Source organism: Pistacia vera, unplaced genomic scaffold, assembly GCF_008641045.1.
Source record: "Pistacia vera cultivar Batoury unplaced genomic scaffold, PisVer_v2 Contig67, whole genome shotgun sequence".
Taxonomy (NCBI): domain Eukaryota; kingdom Viridiplantae; phylum Streptophyta; class Magnoliopsida; order Sapindales; family Anacardiaceae; genus Pistacia; species Pistacia vera.
The window spans coordinates 1818907-1841521 of NW_022196523.1; the positions used below are offsets into that span (position 1 = coordinate 1818907).

At 35.6% G+C, this 22615-nt stretch overlaps 1 protein-coding gene and 1 pseudogene across 1 annotated transcript; both read right to left on the bottom strand.

Moving 5' to 3' along the window:
* Nucleotides 1–1513: 1513 nt before the first annotated feature.
* LOC116112823 lies at nt 1514–4321 on the bottom strand (annotated as a pseudogene).
* A 3274-nt stretch (nt 4322–7595) lies between these two features.
* Nucleotides 7596–21592, bottom strand: LOC116112824 (cation/H(+) antiporter 3-like). Its single transcript, XM_031398940.1, has 2 exons — nt 21413–21592; nt 7596–9695 (listed from the first exon to the last, which is right to left on the bottom strand). The coding sequence occupies exons 1-2, from the start codon at nt 21590–21592 to the stop codon at nt 7596–7598; spliced, it is 2280 nt and encodes a 759-aa protein (XP_031254800.1).
* Nucleotides 21593–22615: the final 1023 nt, after the last annotated feature.

The window sequence follows — 22615 nt, forward strand, 5'->3', positions numbered from 1 at the left end:
AACAAAAACACCCATATCACCCATAGTACCAGATTCTGACCATCGTCGGAATCTAGCTAAAAAATGTCATTACAATGCAGACTGATCGAATCTGACGGGTAGGACATCAATATGATATTTTTCGACTAGATCTACCACAGATCTGACCGGAAAAGGCCAGATCTGGCCATAATAAAATACAAATCAGCTCTTTTACTTATTATATAATTGTTAAATACCATTATTTATTATAAGTTGTAATAAGGTATGGTCCAGGACTTAATTAGGGGTTTGGATAACTATTATCGCTTCACTGATTTTAATTCTCAAAAATATAAAGTTTTTATTTAAAGGATATATGTAATTATAAACTCATATGATTTACCATTTATACATTTAATGAAATAATAAATAATTTATTTTTTAATATATAACATTAGACTATGATTAGACCATATTAGACTGGATAGTTTAGTATTTAACAATATGATTAAAATATGTTAGAATATATTAAAATTAATAGTGTAATTTCTTCTAACTATCTTTTCCTTATTATTTTTTATTGAAGAGAATTAGAATTAGTAAGACAAGTATATATATGAGAATTACTCAAATACGTAAACCTTAAAGAGCATAAATTGTATTAACTTGAATTATCTTTTTTTTTTTTTTTTTTTTTTTTTTTTTAATGATCGGAGGTGCCTAGAGATGGTTAAGGACCGTCCATAAGCAATTTTAGGATTCGGACCTTATGAGCCTGAAAATTTTCTTTTTCCCCCCTGAACTTTTTTTATATTTTGGGGCAAAATAAAATTTTGTAGGGGGTTTTTACTATTTTTTAGGGGTAAAATTTATAAATTTTTTAGGGCCGGAATTTTTTTTTTTGGTTAAATTTTATTTTAACTCCTATAATTTATGTTTATTTCAAAATTTATAAGGGGTTTTATGTAATTATATAAGGGACTAAAAAAAAATATTTAAAAAACTTTGGGCCCAGGCCAAGGACCGGTCCCAGGCCCGGGCCTTGGAGGAGGGCCCAGTGGAGGGACCGAGCCTTCCTCCTTAAGCCTAGTCCCGTTTTGGGACTAAGCCTCCTAGGACCGATCCTCTCAAATACCTCTCAAGGACCGGTTCTAGAGGCTTCCAAGTCAACTTACATACACCTTAACTAATCCCCTAGGACTTTTAAATTATCAATTGGGTAAGAGCTTTAATAGCTACCCTTATTAGCAATCGAGAAGAGACTCAAATTCAGAACTTTTTGAATGATATACCTAAGAGTGCCTATCCAACCACTTGATTATTTTGAGGTAAGTATTTAACTTGTATTATTGACAAACCTACTCAGTAAGCAAGCCAATCTCTGACCAACTTTCATGAGTTGGTCAAGCTCGTCAAACTATACAACAATTAACTTTATTAAGTTGATTAATTAATCTCCCTTATAAATTAATCTGATCTCTACCATAATTAAAAGCTCTGCTGCACCAACAAATCAACTACCATACCATGCAACTGATCTTGGTTGGCCTCACTAGCTTGTCTGTTGTTGCTGCACAACCAACACTGAGCATCTGCCCACATCCTTTGATACAAGCAAGTCTCCAAGTTCTGGAAATTCTTTTGTCCGGATGTCTGTTTTGAATCCAAATTTTGCTCTTCTTCCAACTATCATCAGGTTAAATTCAGTAATTATGGAATGAATTATCATAGCTGTTTCAGGTCCCTCTTTTACCTCATGTTGTATGTAGTTGATGTACCCATTGGTTTTTATATCTCTAAGTGATACATTATCAATCGTTTTTTCCCATTCCTCGGGATCAGAATCATTGCTCTTTTCAGCGGTTAAATTCAGCACGGAGAGGCTGACCCTAGTGTTTGGCGAAATTTAAGGCCTCTCGGTCATCAGGACCGCCTAGGAATATCACTCCAACGTTATATTCAGGTTCGGATAATGGATCCAGCATAGGACGTTGGATGTTGCTGCGGTCTATCAGGATTCCTACTGAACAAGGAGACTTTTCTAGGACCTTGGAATTTAAGGTCCTTATAACTTCATTTTCTGATTCGATAGATCCGTCAACGTACCATCTTCGATGAAACGGGAGAATTATAAGAGATGCTAATTTGCCCAATGCGAGAGTGCATATATCATCGTGCATGAGATTCGGTGGAGAGACCGCTGTGAAAGCGTTGACGGATAAAGATCCCCAGTAGCTTCCCTCAAATTTAGTGAAGGAAATTATGACATTTTCGGAATATGAGTTGTTGGAGAAAACCTTCTTCTTCTTTTGGTGGGAAATGAAGATGGGAGATGCCTGGCCACTGAGCTTCACGACATGAAGGACATTTACAGACATTTTATTGTCCTGAGATGGAAATGCCATATCCAATAGGTTGATCTCTGCACTCACATTGTCTGGTACATGAATGCAAGCAACTATTTCTAGCTCTGTGTTGGGCTTGGCAGCCATGACGTTCCTTTTCTGGTAGCCTGCGTAATTTCTCGAAGGATCATAGAGCAATTTCACCATAACCGGCACAACGCTTGCCATATAAATGACAACATAAAACATGAAACAGGACGTTTGTTCGTCAATAATCTGTAGTTAGTTGATCAAAGAAATTATGAAGTTAGAATAATTAGAAAGATCGGATGAGAAAATGATTAAAAGAAATAACTTACCGTCGAACAGGAAGCCGAAGATCGCCATCTCGACAATGCCTTACAGCTCATAATGAGAGCGAGTGTAACCACATCATATGTAGGCATTTTGCTGTACATTAATGGTGGAAGCAAGCAGACTAAAAATTTAACCAACAAAGCTGCAGCAGCGATCAATGCATTAACACTTGTGAAATTGGTATCAAATCGGATGAACAACTTCTCAATCTTCATGCCGCATCTTGTAACAAAAACTGGCAAAAGTAAGTTCTGAACCATGGTTTCGGTCTTCTCCACCAGATCAGACCCCAATGCCGGTCCATGTGGGATTGCTAAACCAAAAACATAAACCTCCAACAATAAAAATTCACCATACCATTTGGCGAGAGATAAGAACATTAGAAACAATAATAGGAAGATCGAGATGAAAAGTTGGTTCACAGGCTGGCCTTCAGGAGTGTATGAAATCACATACTTAATTCCAGGCCGGAGCACCAGAAAAAGAAAACTAATGAAGGCAATAACATTTACGAGATCATATATAGCTGTGCGAATCTCATTTTGTAATGCTACTCTCAAAACTATGATGGAGACAGTGAGAAATATGCTCAAAAGGTCACTGACAATTGCAGAAGAGAGTGCTATTGTTGAAGATTATGATATCATGCTGGAAATGATAAAGTTGACAGAAATCAATTGGCATGTTTTGCCGCCAACGTGCTGTGCATGCAAAAGTTGTTTTTTGGTCACTGTTTTAGAAATATTTTAGTGATGTGTTTAGGTGAATTAGGTTGATAAAATGATGTATTTTGATATGTTTGTACGTGCTTTAGTTGAAGTGTTTAGTTAAATTTTAAATTTGCAACTTTAGCTGGAACAGTTGCAGGTTCTTGCATAAAAACTATCCCTGTTTTTGAATGAAAAAACAGAGCATGAATTCCAGCCTACGTTTCTCTCTCTATCATCAGTTTTTCTTCCTTGTTCTCTAGCAAAACCAACAGCTATTCTGCCGAGTTCCGAATTCAGGATCTTCAGTTCACTGAGAAGACAATATATTACTGGAAATGAAGTCATAAAATAAGGCGCTGAAAGAAGCAAAAGTTTGATCTTATCTTGTTTCTTCAAGGTGAAAATCTCCGGGATTAGAATTGCAGAAAGCATAGGTATTGTCACAGAAAGGAGGCAAAAAAGGCTCTTTTGCTCACCTTGGTCACCATGCCTGGATTCATTTTCACTCCAATCAGGAATAAAAAGAAAACATAAACAAATGACCCCAGGGTAGTAAGAACTTGTATAGTTTCTTCCGTAAACAACTTGTCGGCTGCGGTTTTTCCGATAACTGCTGGAGAAAGCAGCAGGCCAGTCTAGTTAATTTACAGAAAAAATCACAATTTGTTAGGAAATTTCATTCAAATAATTCCAGGTAGATACAATAAGAGATCGATTAAGGTGAGCGAAAAATAAATCCGAAGTACTTACAATAAGCTGAGAGGTAAACATTGGAAGGCCTTTTTCTTTGAGGATGGAATGAGATAAATGAGTGCTGACAAAGATCATGGCAATGAATAATTCAAGTCTCGGCAATCCAAAAGCGAACCAGTCCAGTTTTCCTCCCACTGCAATTCCCTTCCACAGGCCACTAGATTGAATATTAGGGGGGATTAGAAGGGAAACCATGGTTAGATTCAGGGTTCCCACGGCAGCCATAATAAATAATAATTCAGATAATCTTGCTAGCAATATTAGATGATTAATAATTTATGCAGGAGATAGACGATCGCTGTGAAAACTAGGAATTGATATATATATTATGATAATTTCTCACCAAGTTGAATACACTAACAAGTAATCACAAGTTTAGTGGTAGGAGGCTGCCATTATTTAAACTTTTCTATACTTAATTCTTCATTGAAATGCTGATTGGTGTAGTAGGAGTGTCCCGAAGTAAGAGGCTGTAAAATAACGTATTTAATTTATTACTTATTATTGTCATATGATTTTTGGTTCACCTTCATTGTAGCTATGTGAGTTTATATTTTTTAACATAATAATCACTACAATGATAATGTTATTTATAGGTAATGCTCGTTATGTCCTCTTGATTAAACGTATTTTTCGTTATACTGACAGAGATATTTTTTTTTTTTTTTTTTTTTTTTTATAAATTTAAGATAAGCTACCATTTAATTTAAGGGAAGGTTGTATTATGTATTGGAGTTATCGACCACTTCAACAATAATGGGTCACGCAGACGCATTCTGAGGTCTCGTATTGCTAATTTGTTTGGGCTTAGAAAATGTATTTTACTCTTTAAAACTAGTATATAAATTTATTTTTCTCTTGTATATGTATAATAGCAAATCATAGGGTAAATTACCTTCATTTTAACGAGAAAAATGAGACAGTATTTAAATAAGATTAACCCTGCTGGACGTAGCCAATTAATTGGGTAAACTAAAATAAATCGCATATATTATTCTTTCTCTTTAGTTGTATGTGTTTACTGTTTTTTATTTCGTATTGCTTTAGGTTGTTTCATTATATCGAACCTTAAAAGGCTCAAAAATAGTTGAAAGTCACATTCTCAGCATCAAAAGGCTAAGAGAAGCTCTTCATAGTTTGTAGCCAACCAAGACACAGGAACATTTGTGGTTAGTTTCTACTTTTGAGTAGATTTCATCTAATAAGAAAGAGTAAACCACATGTTCCCACCCAAGGATTGGTGAATCTACAAGTTCCTACCCATGGTTTCATAAATTTTAGATTCCCACCATTAAATTAATAGAAAATAATTTAATGTAACAGTCAAAGGGTAAATTAGTCATTTCAATCGCATTAAATCAGAAATAAAAATAATTTTTTTTTAAATAACCTTTCATATCTCAAAATTGTCAAAGTGCCACCATCGTTGCCGCCGTCGCCGGCCGATTGGAGTTGATCCCATGATTTTCTTATCAAAATCGATAGAAATTGTCACCTTATCATTTCCCAAGTATTTCCCAGCCTTGATAACCCTCTATTTGGCCAATTTTTGCCGATTCTTGCAACCTAGCTCCGCCACGCGCAACAGCCATTTTCTGCCTATACCCAACGTCGTTGGCTTTCCCGGCAACACCATCTTCCTCCCTTAGCCCTTAGACCAAAACCCTTATGACACCTCACTCGTTTACTTTGTAAATCGCCGACCATCGCCACTTTTTGGTCCGCAACTGCTCAAGCTTTTTCCAATCGATCATAGCATCAGAAATAACCCTTGTCACCACCCATCGCTTCTCTAGCAGCTGCTCTCCAAAATCCCCCACCAACCTAACCTCGTTAGTCCGTCAGTAGCCGTCCAACTCTCCTTAGGGTTTCCCTTTTTTTTTTTTAAATTGAAGAAGAGGGTGTTATTGAAAAATATTTGAAAGTAAGATAATTTTTCTAATTCTTTTTTTTTTTGGGGGGGGGGGGGGGGGGGATAAAAAGTAATTTATTAATTTATTTGTTAAGTGCAATATGATAATAGCACTTTATATACTGCGTTAGAACCCAAAAATTACTAACTGTGTTAATTTAAGGATGAGAATTTGGAATTTATGAAACCATGGGTGAGAACTTGAAGATTCGTCGAACCTTGGGTGGGTAGATGTTGTTTACTCTATAAAAAATAATTGCAAATTAAAAAAAAAGGCTTGTAGTTGTACACCTTAATTAAGAGCTAAAATCCTCCAAATAACATAGAAATGTATACATAGATATATTAGATTATTTTAAGTTTTGAGTTGCAAAGAGAGAACCATGTGTAAAAGCAGTTTGTTTTTGTTGTGATTGTTATTATGAGTGGTTTTATCTGCTGTTATAGAGCAAACGAATTTTTCCCACTCAAGGTTTGCCTTAATCACATTTCCCCTCTAAAAAGTTTCAAAATACACCTTTCCACCCAAAGTTTATATTATGTTAATACCCAAAATATACTTTATTTTCTCAATTGACATTTGGTGAGTTACTAGGAGCTAAGGTAAGAGGTGTTTTGTAGAGTCGAGACTGGTGGATTGAATGGTTGTGCCTATTGAATATTCGGCATCATAATCAGTTGGATATCAGTTAAGAATACGAAATCCTAGCTTTGTGGTGGTAGGCAATAGACTATAAATCAAATGTCAGAATGAGAGGAGTTTTGTACGGAGAAGACCGAAGGTTCAAATGGTGGTGACGGAAAGAATGTTCGTCCCTAAAATTAGTTTTGGATAATAATGGAATATTAACTTATAATAGGAAAGTGGTATTTTGAAACTCTTTTTTTGTGAGAAAGTATCATTAAGGCAAACCTTGGGTGGGAAAAAGTCGTTTACTCGCTATTATATCATTCCTTAATTAATAATAATAATAACCGGTTTGCATTTCTCGTTTTAAGTCCATTTAAAATAAGATACTAAAATTGTTCAAGAAACATGAACAAGGGAGCATATATGGATGACGGACAAGTATCCTCTCATATCTGAGTTCAGTTCAGGAGAAGATCCTGGTGATCTTCTCCATGGATGATGAACTAAACCCATTACAGCTGGAAAGAAAGGTGAAGAATCACTGAAATAATAGGATAATTATCATGTCAATCAACAAATGTATACATCTATCTTGATCATGAAGCAAAGATTGAAAGAATAAAGATTTCACCCTAACCTAAAGATGCCAGCAACTAATTATCAGCCATCAGATAAAAATGGATGCAAATAAACCGGTTGGCTTAATGAGATTGTCCGATGTCGTTGCACAACTAAGACTGTTTGCGTTGTAATAGCCCTCTCCAGTGAAAGTGTTTAGAAAACTATAGACCAGTGGCGCAGCTTTCGCAGGGAGATGTTCCATGGTCAGCAACGATCTACGGTGTCAGTGTATGTGGCATGTTCTGACAACATTGTGCGGCGTTGGAACAGACGCAGTCGGGAAATTCACTCTCATATGTTGTTGGTTATTGGGTTGATGACTGGGTTGTATGTTGTTGTTGCACAATCAAAACTGAGCATCTGGCGCTGTAATCTTTTGATGCAAGCAGGTCTCCAAGGGCTCCAAGTTCTGGGAATTCACTCCATTCATTGAGTCCTGATGTCTGTGGTGACTTCAAATTCGCTCTCCTCCCAACAATTATGAGGTTAAATTTATTAATCATAGAATGAAGCATAGTTGCGGTTTCAGATCCACCCACTACCTCCTTCTCAATGTAGTTTATATATCCATCAGTCTCCATATCCCTCAATATCACTGTATCAACCACTGTCCCCCAATCTTCCTTCTCTTCAATTTCCCTTGGAAGCAAATGAACTACTGTCAGGTTAACCTTGGGGTTTTGAGCCATGCGCTTTGCGAATGTTAAGGCCTCGCGATCATCGGAACCTCCGATGAATATCACAGCAACGTTGTACTGTGGCTCTGATGATTGATCATGGACTCGACCCATCTTATTGCCACGGTCAAGCAGGATTCCTACTGAACAAGGAGACTTTTCCAGGACCCTGGAATTTATGCTCCTTATGAATTTGTTTTCCTGTTCGACGCCTCCATCAAGGTACCATCTACGATGGAATGGGAGGATTATAAGAGACGCAGATTTGTCGAATGCGAGACTGCATATATCTTCCTGCATGAAATCGGGTGAGGAAACTGAAGTGAAAGTGTTGACGGATACAGCTCCCCAGTTGACTCTCTCGAATCTACCGAAAGAAAGAAGGATATTCTCAAATGAACAAGAGTACTGATCACCGAAAGTTGTTGTCCTTTCCTTGTCGTGGGAAATGAAGACTGGAGTTGATTGTCCTCTGAGCTTAATGAGATGAAGGACATTAACAACCACGTGGTTTTCTCGTGAAGGATACGCAACATCCAACAGATGGATCACCGCGCTCACATCATCCGGTACATGAATGCAAGCAACGACTGGCAGATCCGAATGAGGCTTCAAATCTATGAGGTTCCTCTTCTGGTAGCCAGCATATTTTCTTGAAGGATCATAGAGAACTTTCACAAGCATAGGCACAATGCTTGATACATTAAGGATTACATAAAACATCAACGCATACATGTCTGCATCTATAACCTTGATGTCACTCAAGAAGACGAACCCAGTGAGCTCAACAGTACCTAAAGAACACATTATGAGGGCTAGTGAAGAAGCATCCTTCAAAGGGATGTTGGTATACAGTGGTGGCAGCAAGCAAGCTGCGAACTTCACCGTCAAAGCTATGGCGGTGGTGTGTGCGTTAAGTATTAATGTATGATTGCTTAGTACCACGAACAATTTTTCGACCCTCATGCCACTTGTTGTGAATAACAAAGGTAAAAATAAATGGGTGATCATGCTTTCTAACTTCTCAACCACAAGAGATCCCATTGGCGGTCCATGTGGAATTGCTAGACCAAGAATATAAGCCCCCAAGAACCTGAACCTCATATACCAGACAGACATGCCTATAGAGGACATAAATAGCAGTACGACGATCGCCAAGTAAAGATAGTCTATAGGCTTGCCTTCTGGGGTGGATTTAACCACTGATTTCAGTGCAGGTCGGACCACCATGAAAACAAAACCGACGAAAACAAAAATAATGATAAGATCATCAAGTGCCTCTCGAGGTGCCTTTTTCATCAAATTTGCTGTCACGAAGACAAACAGACTCAAAAAGTCACTAACAATTGCAGAAGATTGTGCTATTTTGCCAAGTTCTGAATTTATGATCTTCAATTCACCAAGCAGACAATTTACGACTGGAAATGAAGACATAATATAACTGGGTGCAAGGAAGAAAGATATGGACTTCTCTTCATCGTTCTTACTGAAATTCTGCAGTATCATTACAGTGACCACTAAAGGTGGTATAATGGCGAGTAAACCAATGTATAATGCCCTTTTGCTCACTCTTGTCACCATGCTCGGATCTAATTTAACTCCACTCAGGAAGAGAAAGCCGGCATAGCCAAATGTCGAAAATGTGCCAATCCCTTGTATGGTTTCTTCAGTTACCAGCATATCGAAAGCAGTTTGTCCGATCACTGCCGGAGAAAGCATCAAACCCGCCTGCAGGTCCACACAAATCATATCATTAATATTTCCAATCACTCAAAATTATCAAGAATGGAAGAAGAGAAAATACAATTCATAAAAAGAGAACGTACAAGAAGCTGAGAGGTGTACAACGGGAGGCCAAATCGTTTGAGAGAAAAATGGAAGGCCTGAGTGCAGACGAAGAGCAAACCAATGGTGAGTTCGATTCTGGGCAGTGCATAACTCAACCAATTATGATTTTCATCTCGCGGAAACCGGGGATCTCCCCTCCACAGGCCAAATGATTGTATACGCAATGGTGATGTAATGCAGATTTTAGTTTCATTATACGATGGTAATCCTCGAGTCGTATTCATTCTTGTGGTCGCGACTGGTTAACCAACGCGTTTAACAGGATTTGAATAACCTGTGATATCAATTTGAAGAGCAAATGGTTTTGATGGTGATCAAATAGCTGACCAAAGTTATGGTTTTTGATATGCCATCAACAATCAAATTGGCTGTAGTAACAGATTAAACAAGAAGAGTTTTGGTTAATTACTGTCAAAGTTTCGTGCAATCCAGTTAATAAATCGGTTATGGGGATGTAATTTTATTGGATGTATTTACTATTCATGGATTTATAATAACAAATACATTTGACATAAGATTGTGTTTGAATTTATTTAGTTAAAACTTTGTTTTGCATATTGACTTCTACCTGTATAATATATTTTAACGATTTATTCTTTTAAATAGGACAAAAAAAAAAAAAAAATTGATTGTAACAAAAATATTAATTATATTATCTACCTGTTGCTAGTTTTATCCTAGAATTATTAGCCGGGCCATTGATCGGATAAGAGTTCCAATAGCTATCTTTATTAACAACTGAGCAACTAATCTCTCAATATCCTGGAACTATTGATCGGGTAAAGAGTTTCATTGACTATCCTTATTAATAACTGAGCAACTAATCTTTCAATATCCTGAAACTATTAGCCGGATAAAAGCTCTAGTAGCTATTCCTAATAGCAACCGAACAAATAATCTTTTAGTACCGTGGAATTATCGGCTGGGAAAAAGCTCTGGTGACTATCTTTATTAGCAACTGAGGAAAGACTTAAACTCAAAATCTCTTGAATAATACACCCAAAAGTTCCTATCGAACCACTCGATCACTCAGAGGTAGTTTAGTTTTATAAGTTATACAATTGTTTAGTCTTATTAAAAAAATTAAGGGTGAGTTTGGTTGCCGATAATTTCTCCCTTTTTTTTTTTTAATTCAAAAGGTATTTGGTAAACTAAACTGACTTTGAATTAATTTGTTTTATAAAAAAATTCCAAAAATAGGTTTGAGTGACTTTTTGAAAATCATAAGCTGCGTATGGAATATTAATTACATAAATTTCCTATCTATATTAACAAAAATTGTAGATTTATTTTTCATAAAATAATCATTCAATTAAATTCATAATTTAATAAAAACAATATAAATTTTAGAAAATTGAAAATTAGCCGGTAAGGTCATCGGTCGGCAGCCAACTCTATTGGATAGATCTCCGGCCAATTTACCCAATAGAGCCATCTAGGAGTCCGATGGCTATGATATTTCCCCTCAGCAGGCCGAGAAAGGAGGGTGGAACCTTTTTTGCCCTACTGCAGTGAAATGCCATAGCCGTCGGCGTCCTCGATGGCTCCATAATTCATTGGGTAGATTGGCTAAAAATGATCTACTTAATGCAGCTAGTAGTGTTGCCGCATGCGCTAACAACATCGTTCACCCATCTTAAGCCCAACTAGTTTTCAGTTATATTTTTTTAATTTTTAATTTTTAATTTTAGAACATTTATTTTAATAAAATAATTTATTTAAAAATATTATTTTTGTCATTTTACATATTATTTCTTAAAAATAAAAAATTGAAAAAGTAAATAAAGTAAACACCTTAATTTTTTTATCAAAAATTAATTATTTATAAAGTTGAGTCAAAATTGATTAAAACAGAAGTTACAATTATCTAGGCATGGCATTGAGCCCCAACCCGCCCCATATCGGGCGGGGATGGGAGGAGTTTTAATCCCTGTCCCCGGGGATGGGGCGGGGGTGGGGGTTGCCCTTCCCCTACCTCGACCTCGCCCCATGTATATATATATTACTTTTCGCTAATACTCCTATATATTTCACCTAATTACACAATTGACATTCGTCCTTAGCCGACTTCATATTGCCGTTCACTGACGCCGATTTGATCTCTCCAATCCAGCAAAACTTAAACTCTCTCCAAAGGTAAAATTAACGAGGTCGGGATGGGGAATTTTTGTCATCCTTGTAACGGGGATGGGGAGTAATTTTGAGGGCAAGTCTGGGGACGGTGAATGAGATCTGCATCCCGCCCAGGGGCTGATCCAGCCCTTGGGCCTACCCTGAGATTTTAAAATAAAATTACTAATATATTAGCCCACAAAAAATTGTTATTAATATATATATCCAGACTCACTCTCAAATTTTTTTAAAATGAGAATTATTATACATATATCTAGGCCCACAAAAAATTTCTTATTAATATATATATTTCAAGCTCACATCATATTAAAAGTTTAAAACTCTCTCTAACTTTTTTCTCCATGGCTCCACCTGCTTTTTATGAGTTTATTCCTAAAATTCTTTATTCTCTCATTTTTTTCTCATACTATTCATTTTAAAAATTTTTGAAAATTAAAATTGTTGAAGTTTTCACTATTCAAGGTGTTATAATTAGCTTCGTTTTCAGTTTTAGGTATGTAACTTGCTTATTTTAATTTAGTTTATTTTAAGATTGAATCATGTTTTTTTTTTTTTTTTAAAGGTTTTTTATTCTAATTTGAGAGAAAAAGACATGTATCTTATGAGTTTATTTTGTGTTTTGTATCTAAGAATGAACCTGTTTTCCCAAATTAAAACTTTAAATATATTTTAAAGGACGTTAGTCTTCACCCTTCATCCACCACTTTCCTACATTTCAAACGTCACCGTTCAGCTGCTCAAAATTATTAATGAAATTTGAGTTACTAACTATATTTATATCAAGGAAATTCTTTTTTTTTTTTTAATTAATTCATATTAAAAGTTAATACAACATTGACTTGACTTAAGTTTTGGTTGATTTTAACTTAGCCTATGTTTGATAAAAGTCATGCAAATTTATATTATAATCTTGGAAGCAAAAAAAAAAAAAAAAAAAAAAAAAAAAATTAAAAGAAGGTTTTGCTTAAGTTTTATTCAACACATTTACTTAAAATTTTTCTTCTCTAGATTTATTAAATAGAGATTATGTGTTAGTACATTCTTTTTCTCATATTCTGATATAGTATTTTTCTTTGCTTTAGTTTGATGTTTTTTTTAAGTTTTCACCGTTGTTTGGCAACAATGGTGAATCGCCGAGGCCCTCCCTCGACAGAACTCTTGGATCTGCCATTGGCCCTGCCCCATTGCCATGCCTACAATTATCTCAATCTAAGTCTAATTTTAAAAGAATAAAGAATAATTTAACCTATTTTCATTTGATATTTTTATTAATTCAAAGTAAATATGGTTTTATTTTTTTATTTTATCTTCTCTAATTCAAGATTTAGAAAATTCATTTATATATATATTTCTGTAAGTCAATTTCATTATTGATCATATAAGTAGAAACACAACTGATAAACCTATCAAATAAGGTAAAAATTAATTCAAATTTTCTATTCAAACGTCAAATTTGGAAAAAAAAGAAGAAGAAAAAACCAGTTTTAAAAACTATCCCTATGATTTTAGCTTTAAATTAATATGGATATAAAACCACATCTCGTAACTTTAATATAAAATAAGTACTTCGTCCAAGTTCCAACTGACAAAATCATGATTCTTTCTTAGTATAATCTTTTACGAATAAAATATAAGCTTGTTAATAAAAAGATAAATTTATGAAACCAAATCACACCCTCACATATTCCAAAAACCTCAATTAATTATTTCTAAAGATTGAGTATTCGATAGAGATTTTAGGTTATTATTCAAGGGTCTTGATTCGAATCATTTTCAATGCTAATAGGGATAGCCACTAGAACTCTTACCAGACTAGTAATTCAGGCCTTAGGAAATTAGTTGCGGTACACGTAAACTAATCAAACACTCTCGATCATTTAAAAAAAAAGAAAAAAAAAACCCTCTTATCAATTGGTCAGCTACTCAGCTACTTTAACCCATGACATATGATGAGGAAAGAAGCTAGACCAAGATTATGTTTTTTAAATAATATATTTTGTTATATCATGAAGGACAAAAGTAATTAGATGGATATTTTATTAATCTAATACAATCATCGGTAACATTGCTAATTTTACAGAGTTTCTTAATACTTCTTGAAAAATAGCGATGTATTATAAGTTGAACACAATTAATGTCAAAACTAAACTAAAAAAATATCTACACCTGAAAAGGTTCCCTAAATAACTAAAGAATAAATAATTTCACTACCCACTTAAAGACCCTACCAACTAAAGATAAAGAATCAATCTATATGTAATGGTTTGAAGATGAATTAAGTTGTCTGCTGTTGTTGGACATCAAGATTGAACATCTGCTACTGTACTGCAGATGCAAGGAGGTCTCCCAGGGCTCCAAGCCCGGGAATTCACTCCATTCTTTGAGCCCTGACGTCTGTTGTGACTCCAAATCCACTCTCCTCCCAACAATCATCAGGTTGAATTCATGCACAAGAGCGTGAAGCATCGTTGCGGATTCAGGCCACCGCTTACCACCTTCTCTTTGTAATGTATATTCCATTGTTCTTGACATCCCTCAATATAACAGTATCCACATTTTCCCCCATTGTCCCCATCCTCGTTTCCGGCCGCAACCAAATGAATCACCGTGAGGCTGACCCTGGTGTTTAACGCCATCCGTTTTGCGAAAGTTAGGGCCTCACGGTCATCGGGGCCACCAATAAATATGGCAGCTACCTTGTTCTAGTTCTGATAATGGATCATCGTGAAGCGGCTTGTTTATGTTGCTGCCGCGGTCAATCATGATTCTACCGAACAGGAGACATTTCCAGCCCCTGGAATTTAAGGTTCTTATGTATTTATCATCTGATTCTACAGATCCATCAATGTACCATCTTCGTGGAATGGGAGTATTAGAGATGCAGTTTTGTCCAATGCGAGAGTGCATACATCTTCCTGCATGAAATCAGGTGAAGAACTGCTGTGAAGGCGTTAACAGATGCAGCTCCCCATTTGTTTCCTTCAAATTTATCAAAATAAGCAATGATATTCTCGTAATGGGAAGGGCCACGAAGAGATTTTGTCTTATCATGGGAAATATATTGGAGTGTATTGTCCTCTACTTCATGAGATGAAGAACATTAACACTCATTGGGTTATCTTTAGAAGGCCATGCCACATCCAACAAGTTGATTACCGCGCACACATCATCGGGTACATGAATGCAAGTAACGATGGACAGCGGTGAATGGAGCTTTAAAGCCATGAGGTTTCTTTTGTTGTAGCCTGCTATTTTTTGAAGGATCATAGGATTTTCACAAGCATAGGCACAATGCTTGACATAAACAAGACGAAATAAACAGCATTGCGTAGAATTCTGCATCTATAACCTGCATTTAACAATTCTGGGATTAGTTTCAGGAAAAAAATTAACAATGAACAGAAAATAATAGTAGTACATTAATGTTGATTATAAGATATATCCCTTTTATCATTCGCGTAGATGAACCCGGCAGCTCAACAGCACCTTTAGAACACATTATAATGGCGATTGTGAAAGCATCCTTTAGAGGCATGTTGAAGTACAGGTGGCAGCAAGCAAGCCCCCAATTTCACAATTATAGCAATGGCGCGTTTGATAGAGTAATTATTGATATGATTTCGAATAATGAAGAACAATTTTTCGACCCTCATACCTGCTTTTGCAAATAACATTGGTAAAAAAAAATGATTATCATAGTTTCTAACTTCTCAACCAAAGTAGATCCCACTGGTGGTCCATCCGGAATTGCCAGACCAAGAACATAAGCCCCAAGTACCTAAACCTTGGAGCCCACCTAGCCATAACTATAGATGCCAAAACATAAATATAAAGTCCCAGTAAAATTGTCTAGAGGTTTGCCTTTAGGGATACGTTTAATCAGGTGTTTGATTGCAGGCCGAATCACCAAAAAGACAAATGAAGTGTAGATGATAATAATGGCAAGCTGCTTAAGAGCATTGTCAACATTTTCTCTGAACAAGCTAATAATCATGAAGAGAGAACGCACAAAACGTCAGAAACATTGCAGAATCTGTGCGATCTGCCTAGTTCTGAATTTATGATCTTCAATTCACTGAGCATACAAGTTATGACTGGATACGTGAGCAACATAACCAATGAAATCCCCAAAGCTTTAACCCTTTCTTCTTCACTAAGACAGAAAACCTGTAGGATTGTTACTGAAAATACTGCCGCGGTACAATGGCCAGTATCCGATAATACGGCCCTTCTACTCACCGTATCACATGCTGGATCCATTTAACTCCACTAAAGAAGAGAAGGCCAGCATAGCCAACGCCCAAATACTCCGATCCCGTTTATGGCTTCACTTGTTATCAATTTCCCGGAAGCAGTTTCTCCAATTACTGCTGGAGAGAGTATCAGGCCAGCCTGGTAATTCATAAAATCATCACAATTTGTTATTAACATTAATGAACAATTACAAGATATTATTTAGCTAAAATTAAAGAGAACTTACGATAAGTTAGGGTGAACAAGGGGAATCCCAAGGGTTTGAAAGTGTAATGGCAGGCTTGAGAGATAATGAATACCAGAGCATGACAAATTCAACTCTTGGGAAAGCGAAATCTAACCAATCTTCATTCCTGATCCTCCTGCAAGTCCCTTCCACAATCCAGGTGATTGAATCTTAGATGGAATTGCTATGCAGTTTTTCTTTGTTCATAGAAGAAGCCTGTTGGGTTGGAGAACTCATTACTAATTTAATGAATGTGGCTTAATTGTTGATAAACTTTGCTAATTATTTCTTCTGCCAGCTAGAAGCCTCCTTCGTGGGTCACAGGAAATCAAAAAACTTTTTTTTGTGTTTGTGTTTGAAAAAGCTGGAGAGGGGTGGATGGATTATGAAGACTAAAAGGGATCAAACAGCTTGCTAAATCTTTGATTTGTTACAGAAACTAAAAGCTGTTTGTGTAATATGGTTTTTCATTGACCTTGTAACAAGAAAATCAATCTTCAATTCTATCTAATTGATTATTTCATAACTTATTCATTTAATAAAACTAAAACAATCATAAATATAATTGGTCAAAGGATCAAATGAATGATAGTCTAAGTTCTTATATATGAACCATTATGGTAATGAGTCAAATTATTTACGAGAAAAAACTTGATATAATATCAAACAGATTTAAACTGTCTGTATTAGGTCAACTTTGAGGCTAATTGTTGTTAAATAGTTAATCTTTAATAAGATGATTGGTTATTGATAAGTTAATTTGTTACCTATGGTTTAGACGGGCGGAATTCACAATATGTGAAACGTTGTTCATTGATGAAGTTAATTAATATCTGGTTTTAAACTTTAAGGGGCTAGCTTTGTGGTCAAAGAAGTTGTTTTTTTTTTTTTTTTGAGTTCTTGGGTTCAAACCTTGGGTCCCTATCAATCACAATGGCTCCGTTTGGTTTACAATTTTGTATTTTTGGAAAGTTTTTTGAAAAAAGTTAAAGAAAAGTTAAATTGGACGGGTATTATGATGTAGGATTACAAATTAAAATAACTCCCTGTGTTGTTTATTTACAAAACACCCCCTAAATAAAACATAAAGTAACAAAAAACCCCCAACCTCACCCTCAAATACGGACGGCCGGCCACCACCACCGGAAGGTGGTTGGATTCATCGTATCGGCGCATGATCAGCTGGATCTGTGCGTCATGGTCTATGACCTTTTCCGGCAAAGGCCGATCTACGGCTAGATTTGGCCATTGATGACCAGATCTGCCGTATTTTCTCGTCAACGATGGCCAACAAACGGTCGTCGTTGACCATCAACACGACCATTTGTTGGCGTCGTTACTGACTGGTTACGGCCAAGATCTGGCCGTCAACGGCCAGATCTTGGCCTTAGATCTGGCCTTTTTTGACCAGATCCACCATGGATCTGGCCGGAAAAGGCTAGATCGGCTACTATCGCCAGATTCAGCTGGTATGTGCCATCCACCAGATTTCGGCTATTTTTCGGTGGTGGTGCCAAATCTGGTAAATGTGGATTGCTGGGGTGTTTTTACAATTTTTAAAAAAATATTTAGGGTATTTAATTAAATTAACAAATTTAGAGGGTTTAAAAAGTTGAATAATATGAGAGTAGTATTCCCAAAAATAAGAGTTTTTTGTTATTTTATTGTTTAACTTTTTTGGAATACTAAAAGTAGTATTCCCAAAATGCAACCAACCAAAGCTAATACATTGTGGTTTATCTGATTATTTGGACTGTACATGTTTTCATGGACCATAACAATTAGTTGAGATACGCATAAACTGGTTCGAATACCCCGATTACAAAAAAAATAAATAATAATAATAATACTAAAGATAATGCATGAGAATCAAGCATATCATATTATACCAAGTATAGTCATAGTTTAAAAAATAATTTCAATCAATTGAAATAAGTAAGGTAGAACATGTTACCTTAAGCCCTTAGCAACCTTGGAGTCTCTTAATTTCAAGAGAAATAAGCAAAAGAGTATCCACACCAGAAGAAGAATTTGACCAAGAGGGAGATTTAGGGTTTCTAAGATTTTTTCTCTTCTCTAAAATTGATATATCATTTTCTTATATAGGATCCTAACAATTCAATAATTGTTTTGGACTTCCTTAACTCCATAATTGTTATGAAGTTGTTAAACTTCTTTAAATGAAACATTGGATTAGCATTTAATCACAATAACTTTAACTCTTAAATTGTTTACATAACAATTTAACCCTTAAATTGTTACAATTACAACCCCTTGTAAACTCAATTTAATATAAGAAAATGTTTCATTAAATAACTTTATACCCTTGGTAGGTGCAGCCACCTTGGATAATCAACTCTCTTTGGCTATTTCTCAATTCTCTTAGTTTTATGTGTGACCTCTTAGGTTCACTGTGGCCTAGCCGTGGGCCCAATATCATAACTATTTCGATATGTTTTGTCATACTCTTTATAACAAACTCCCACTGATTATGGTAGGCATCTAGCAATGCTCCATAACCCTAAATCACAATGGATATACTACCAACGAACCTTTTACAATCATACATATTTTATAATCAAATCCTTCCGTTATCTAATCCCAATTAAGAATGGATTCATGGTATGTCAAAATCCTTATCTAATTTTAATTTATACTATGGACCGTGTCACTATGAAGCAACCTTTCATGTAACATTTTGTATACCCCGGCCGGAGATTTCCCTTTTCCAATGTATCTTGACATTTGTCTAGGAACTTGATATCAATCTATACCAACCAATTCGGTTATTACACATGACATGATTAGCCTCATGTTTATACACCATATGAACCATATGCGTTTATGCAGAATCCAACCGTGATATCTCAAGTCTAAGATTAATAATACCCTAGTACGATCTTATGATAAATCATTGACTACATTTTAAATGTCCATGTGATTCATTATAAATGGCCATATTCGATAAACATTCACTAACCGCGTATCCATGCAATGCCCTAGTGATATAACTTTTATAATCACCCACACCAATACCATCACATGATATCTACGGAGGCATTCGCATGCCTACTATGTAATATATGCCAATTAATATTACCTATGTAGGAATACTTTGATGATTTTGATCTTCTAAGATTTGTATCATCCGACATTTCACATGTAATACATATATATAAATGAAGCAATAAACCACATATGAATAAGAACACTTTTTTTTATTGATAATATATACAATTATCTACAAACTATATACATTCACATATATATACAAAACATAATGCCTCGGAACCGATGACACGATTGGTTCCTAGGGCATACACTAACAAATACTTGGTTTTTAAAAACCAGAAAAAAAATCATGTTGACTTTAGAACAATTCTCGTCAACCACTTTAATTAACAACTCTTTGAGCTAATTAATAACTTACTTCTTTAAATAATAGAAAAAATATTCTTTTAACTTTAATTTCTTTAATTAACCATTTATAACACACTTATAAAATCCAATAATGCTAAAGCTACCGATTAAACTACCGATTTGACATACTGACTCTTGGTGAATTGAGTTAAATTTTGAGATTTGGATAATTGGGCAGTGGGTCGGTTTGTCAAAATCGGTAATTTAATCAGTAAGTGTAGCAAGGTCCTATAAAATCTCTTAAAACTCTATACAAAGTTATGTGTAGTCATGATGGAATTGCCATGTCATCTGATTGAAATTAATTAAAATTTTTTAAATTAATTATTCTATTAACTAGACTCTAGCTATCGCAAAGTTGAGGGTTTTATTTCTATCGTTTTTATGTTTCCAGTCCTTTTAAAATCAATTTTCATTTACATATTGGTTTCGCTAATTTATATTATATTATTGGAGATGCCAAGAAGTATTGTACCCCCACCATATTCTATTCTATTATCTTATCCTAAAAAATGAAAAATGTGTTTGTTTTAATATTGTTCAAAATCCAATTATATTCTATTTGATTCAAAATATTTGACAATTACCTTTCTCAGTAAAAGTTTATAGATTAACAAAAACACCCTTTCCCACCCAAGCAACAGTTGCCTGCCAGCTGTCGCTGTTGCCACCGCCAGAACGATGCATGATTGGTCAAATCTAACCGATCGTGTGTTGATCTACGGCCAAAGATCTGGTCGTTGACGAGGGCCAAACGACGACTAGATTTCTAGCCATCGTTTGACCATAGATCTAGTTGTTTCTAGTTAGATCTATGGTGGATTTGGTCGAAAACGACCAAATCGGCCAAATCTAGACGATCACGCGTCATTCCAATGACTTTTGACCATCGTTCGACGGTGGTGGCAAGCTACTAGCAATCAGGTGGGTGGGTGGGGGTGTTTTTTTTAATTTATAAACTTTTGTTGAGGAGTGTTTAGCTAAATTAATAAATGTAGGGGGTTAAAAAATAATTTAAATATTTTCATAAAATGTTTTCCAAAAATGTACCAAACACATTTTCAAAATCCTATCATATTCTGAATAAAATACTATTCAAAAAAGTGTATCAAACGGAGCCGTAGTGTCGCTTGTCAATCGTGTGCAGTCACCATTACCCCCACCAGTAATGGTGACTGCACACGATATATATATATTTTAGTAAAGAAATTATTTTAAAAAAATCAATATTAGTCATTTTACAATTTCTTAAGGGAATATTTGGTTCAAGGAATATTGTATTTCTGAGACTGTTATATTAATGAGAAGATAGATTACTTTGAAGATTACTGAGAATGTTATATTAAATATGTTTGATTAGATTGTAATAAAATAAATAATTAATATATTTGGTTGGGAGGAACAAAAGAATTATGGGAGAAACCTTTTACTGAATTGCCCTTCTTTTTTTAATACTATTATTATTATTATTAGGATTATTTTTTAACATCCTACATTTGAGAATTTAGCTAAAACACCCAAACCATAACAAAAGTTTAAAATTTAAAAAAATACTCCAAGCTACCCAAGACCGCAACTGCATGCCGACCCTCATGACACCAACCCTCACCTCCTTTGGCCATCGATCGGTGACCCTTTGCCTTCCCCCATTGTCGACTGTCCTTGCCATCTCCTCCATGTCATCATGACACTTCGTCTCCCTCACTGTCGGAAACGATTTGGCTTCCAATGATGTTTCCTCCATTTTTTGATGACATTTACCCTTCCCCTATGTAGATCGGCCACCATAGCTTCATCTCCACCTTCACCCGAGCTCTCCCACGTTGATTCCATCGAAGATTGGCTATGATTGATCGTATTCCGTCGGTGACCGTTCATCTTCTTTACCGGATTTCGCTCACTTTTCAATGATGTTTGGGCTCCCCAACACCTGATCTACCTCTCCTTATGTTTGATCATCATTTCACCATTGGTGATGGTGGTCGATTATGGTTAGGGCTGTTAGCCAAGTAGAGCTGCTCGCAGAAAATTTCTAGAGGTTTGCCTTTAGGGATACGTTTAATCAGGTGTTTGATTGCAGGCCGAATCACCAAAAGACAAATGAAGTGTAGATGATAATAATGGCAAGCTGCTTAAGAGCATTGTCAACATTTTCTCTGAACAAGCTAATAATCATGAAGAGAGAACGCACAAAACGTCAGAAACATTGCAGAATCTGTGCGATTCGCCTAGTTCTGAATTTATGATCTTCAATTCACTGAGCATACAAGTTATGACTGGATACGTGAGCAACATAACCAATGAAATCCCCAAAGCTTTAACCCTTTCTTCTTCACTAAGACAGAAAACCTGTAGGATTGTTACTGAAAATACTGCCGCGGTACAATGGCCAGTATCCGATAATACGGCCCTTCTACTCACCGTATCACATGCTGGATCCATTTTAACTCCACTAAAGAAGAGAAGGCCAGCATAGCCAACGCCCAAATACTCCGATCCCGTTTATGGCTTCACTTGTTATCAATTTCCCGGAAGCAGTTTCTCCAATTACTGCTGGAGAGAGTATCAGGCCAGCCTGGTAATTCATAAAATCATCACAATTTGTTATTAACATTAATGAACAATTACAAGATATTATTTAGCTAAAATTAAAGAGAACTTACGATAAGTTGAGGGTGAACAAGGGGAATCCCAAGGGTTTGAAAGTGTAATGGCAGGCTTGAGAGATAATGAATACCAGAGCATGACAAATTCAACTCTTGGGAAA

Bases quoted from the DNA above. Each gene is read 5' to 3' on its own strand.
- LOC116112824 (XM_031398940.1), bottom strand. From the start codon at position 21,592: ATGGAGGAAACATCATTGGAAGCCAAATCGTTTCCGACAGTGAGGGAG. The intron at 9,696-21,412 runs GTAGCTTGGAGT...GTGGACCTGCAG, and splicing joins GCATGCAGTTGCGGTCTTGG to GCGGGTTTGATGCTTTCTCC.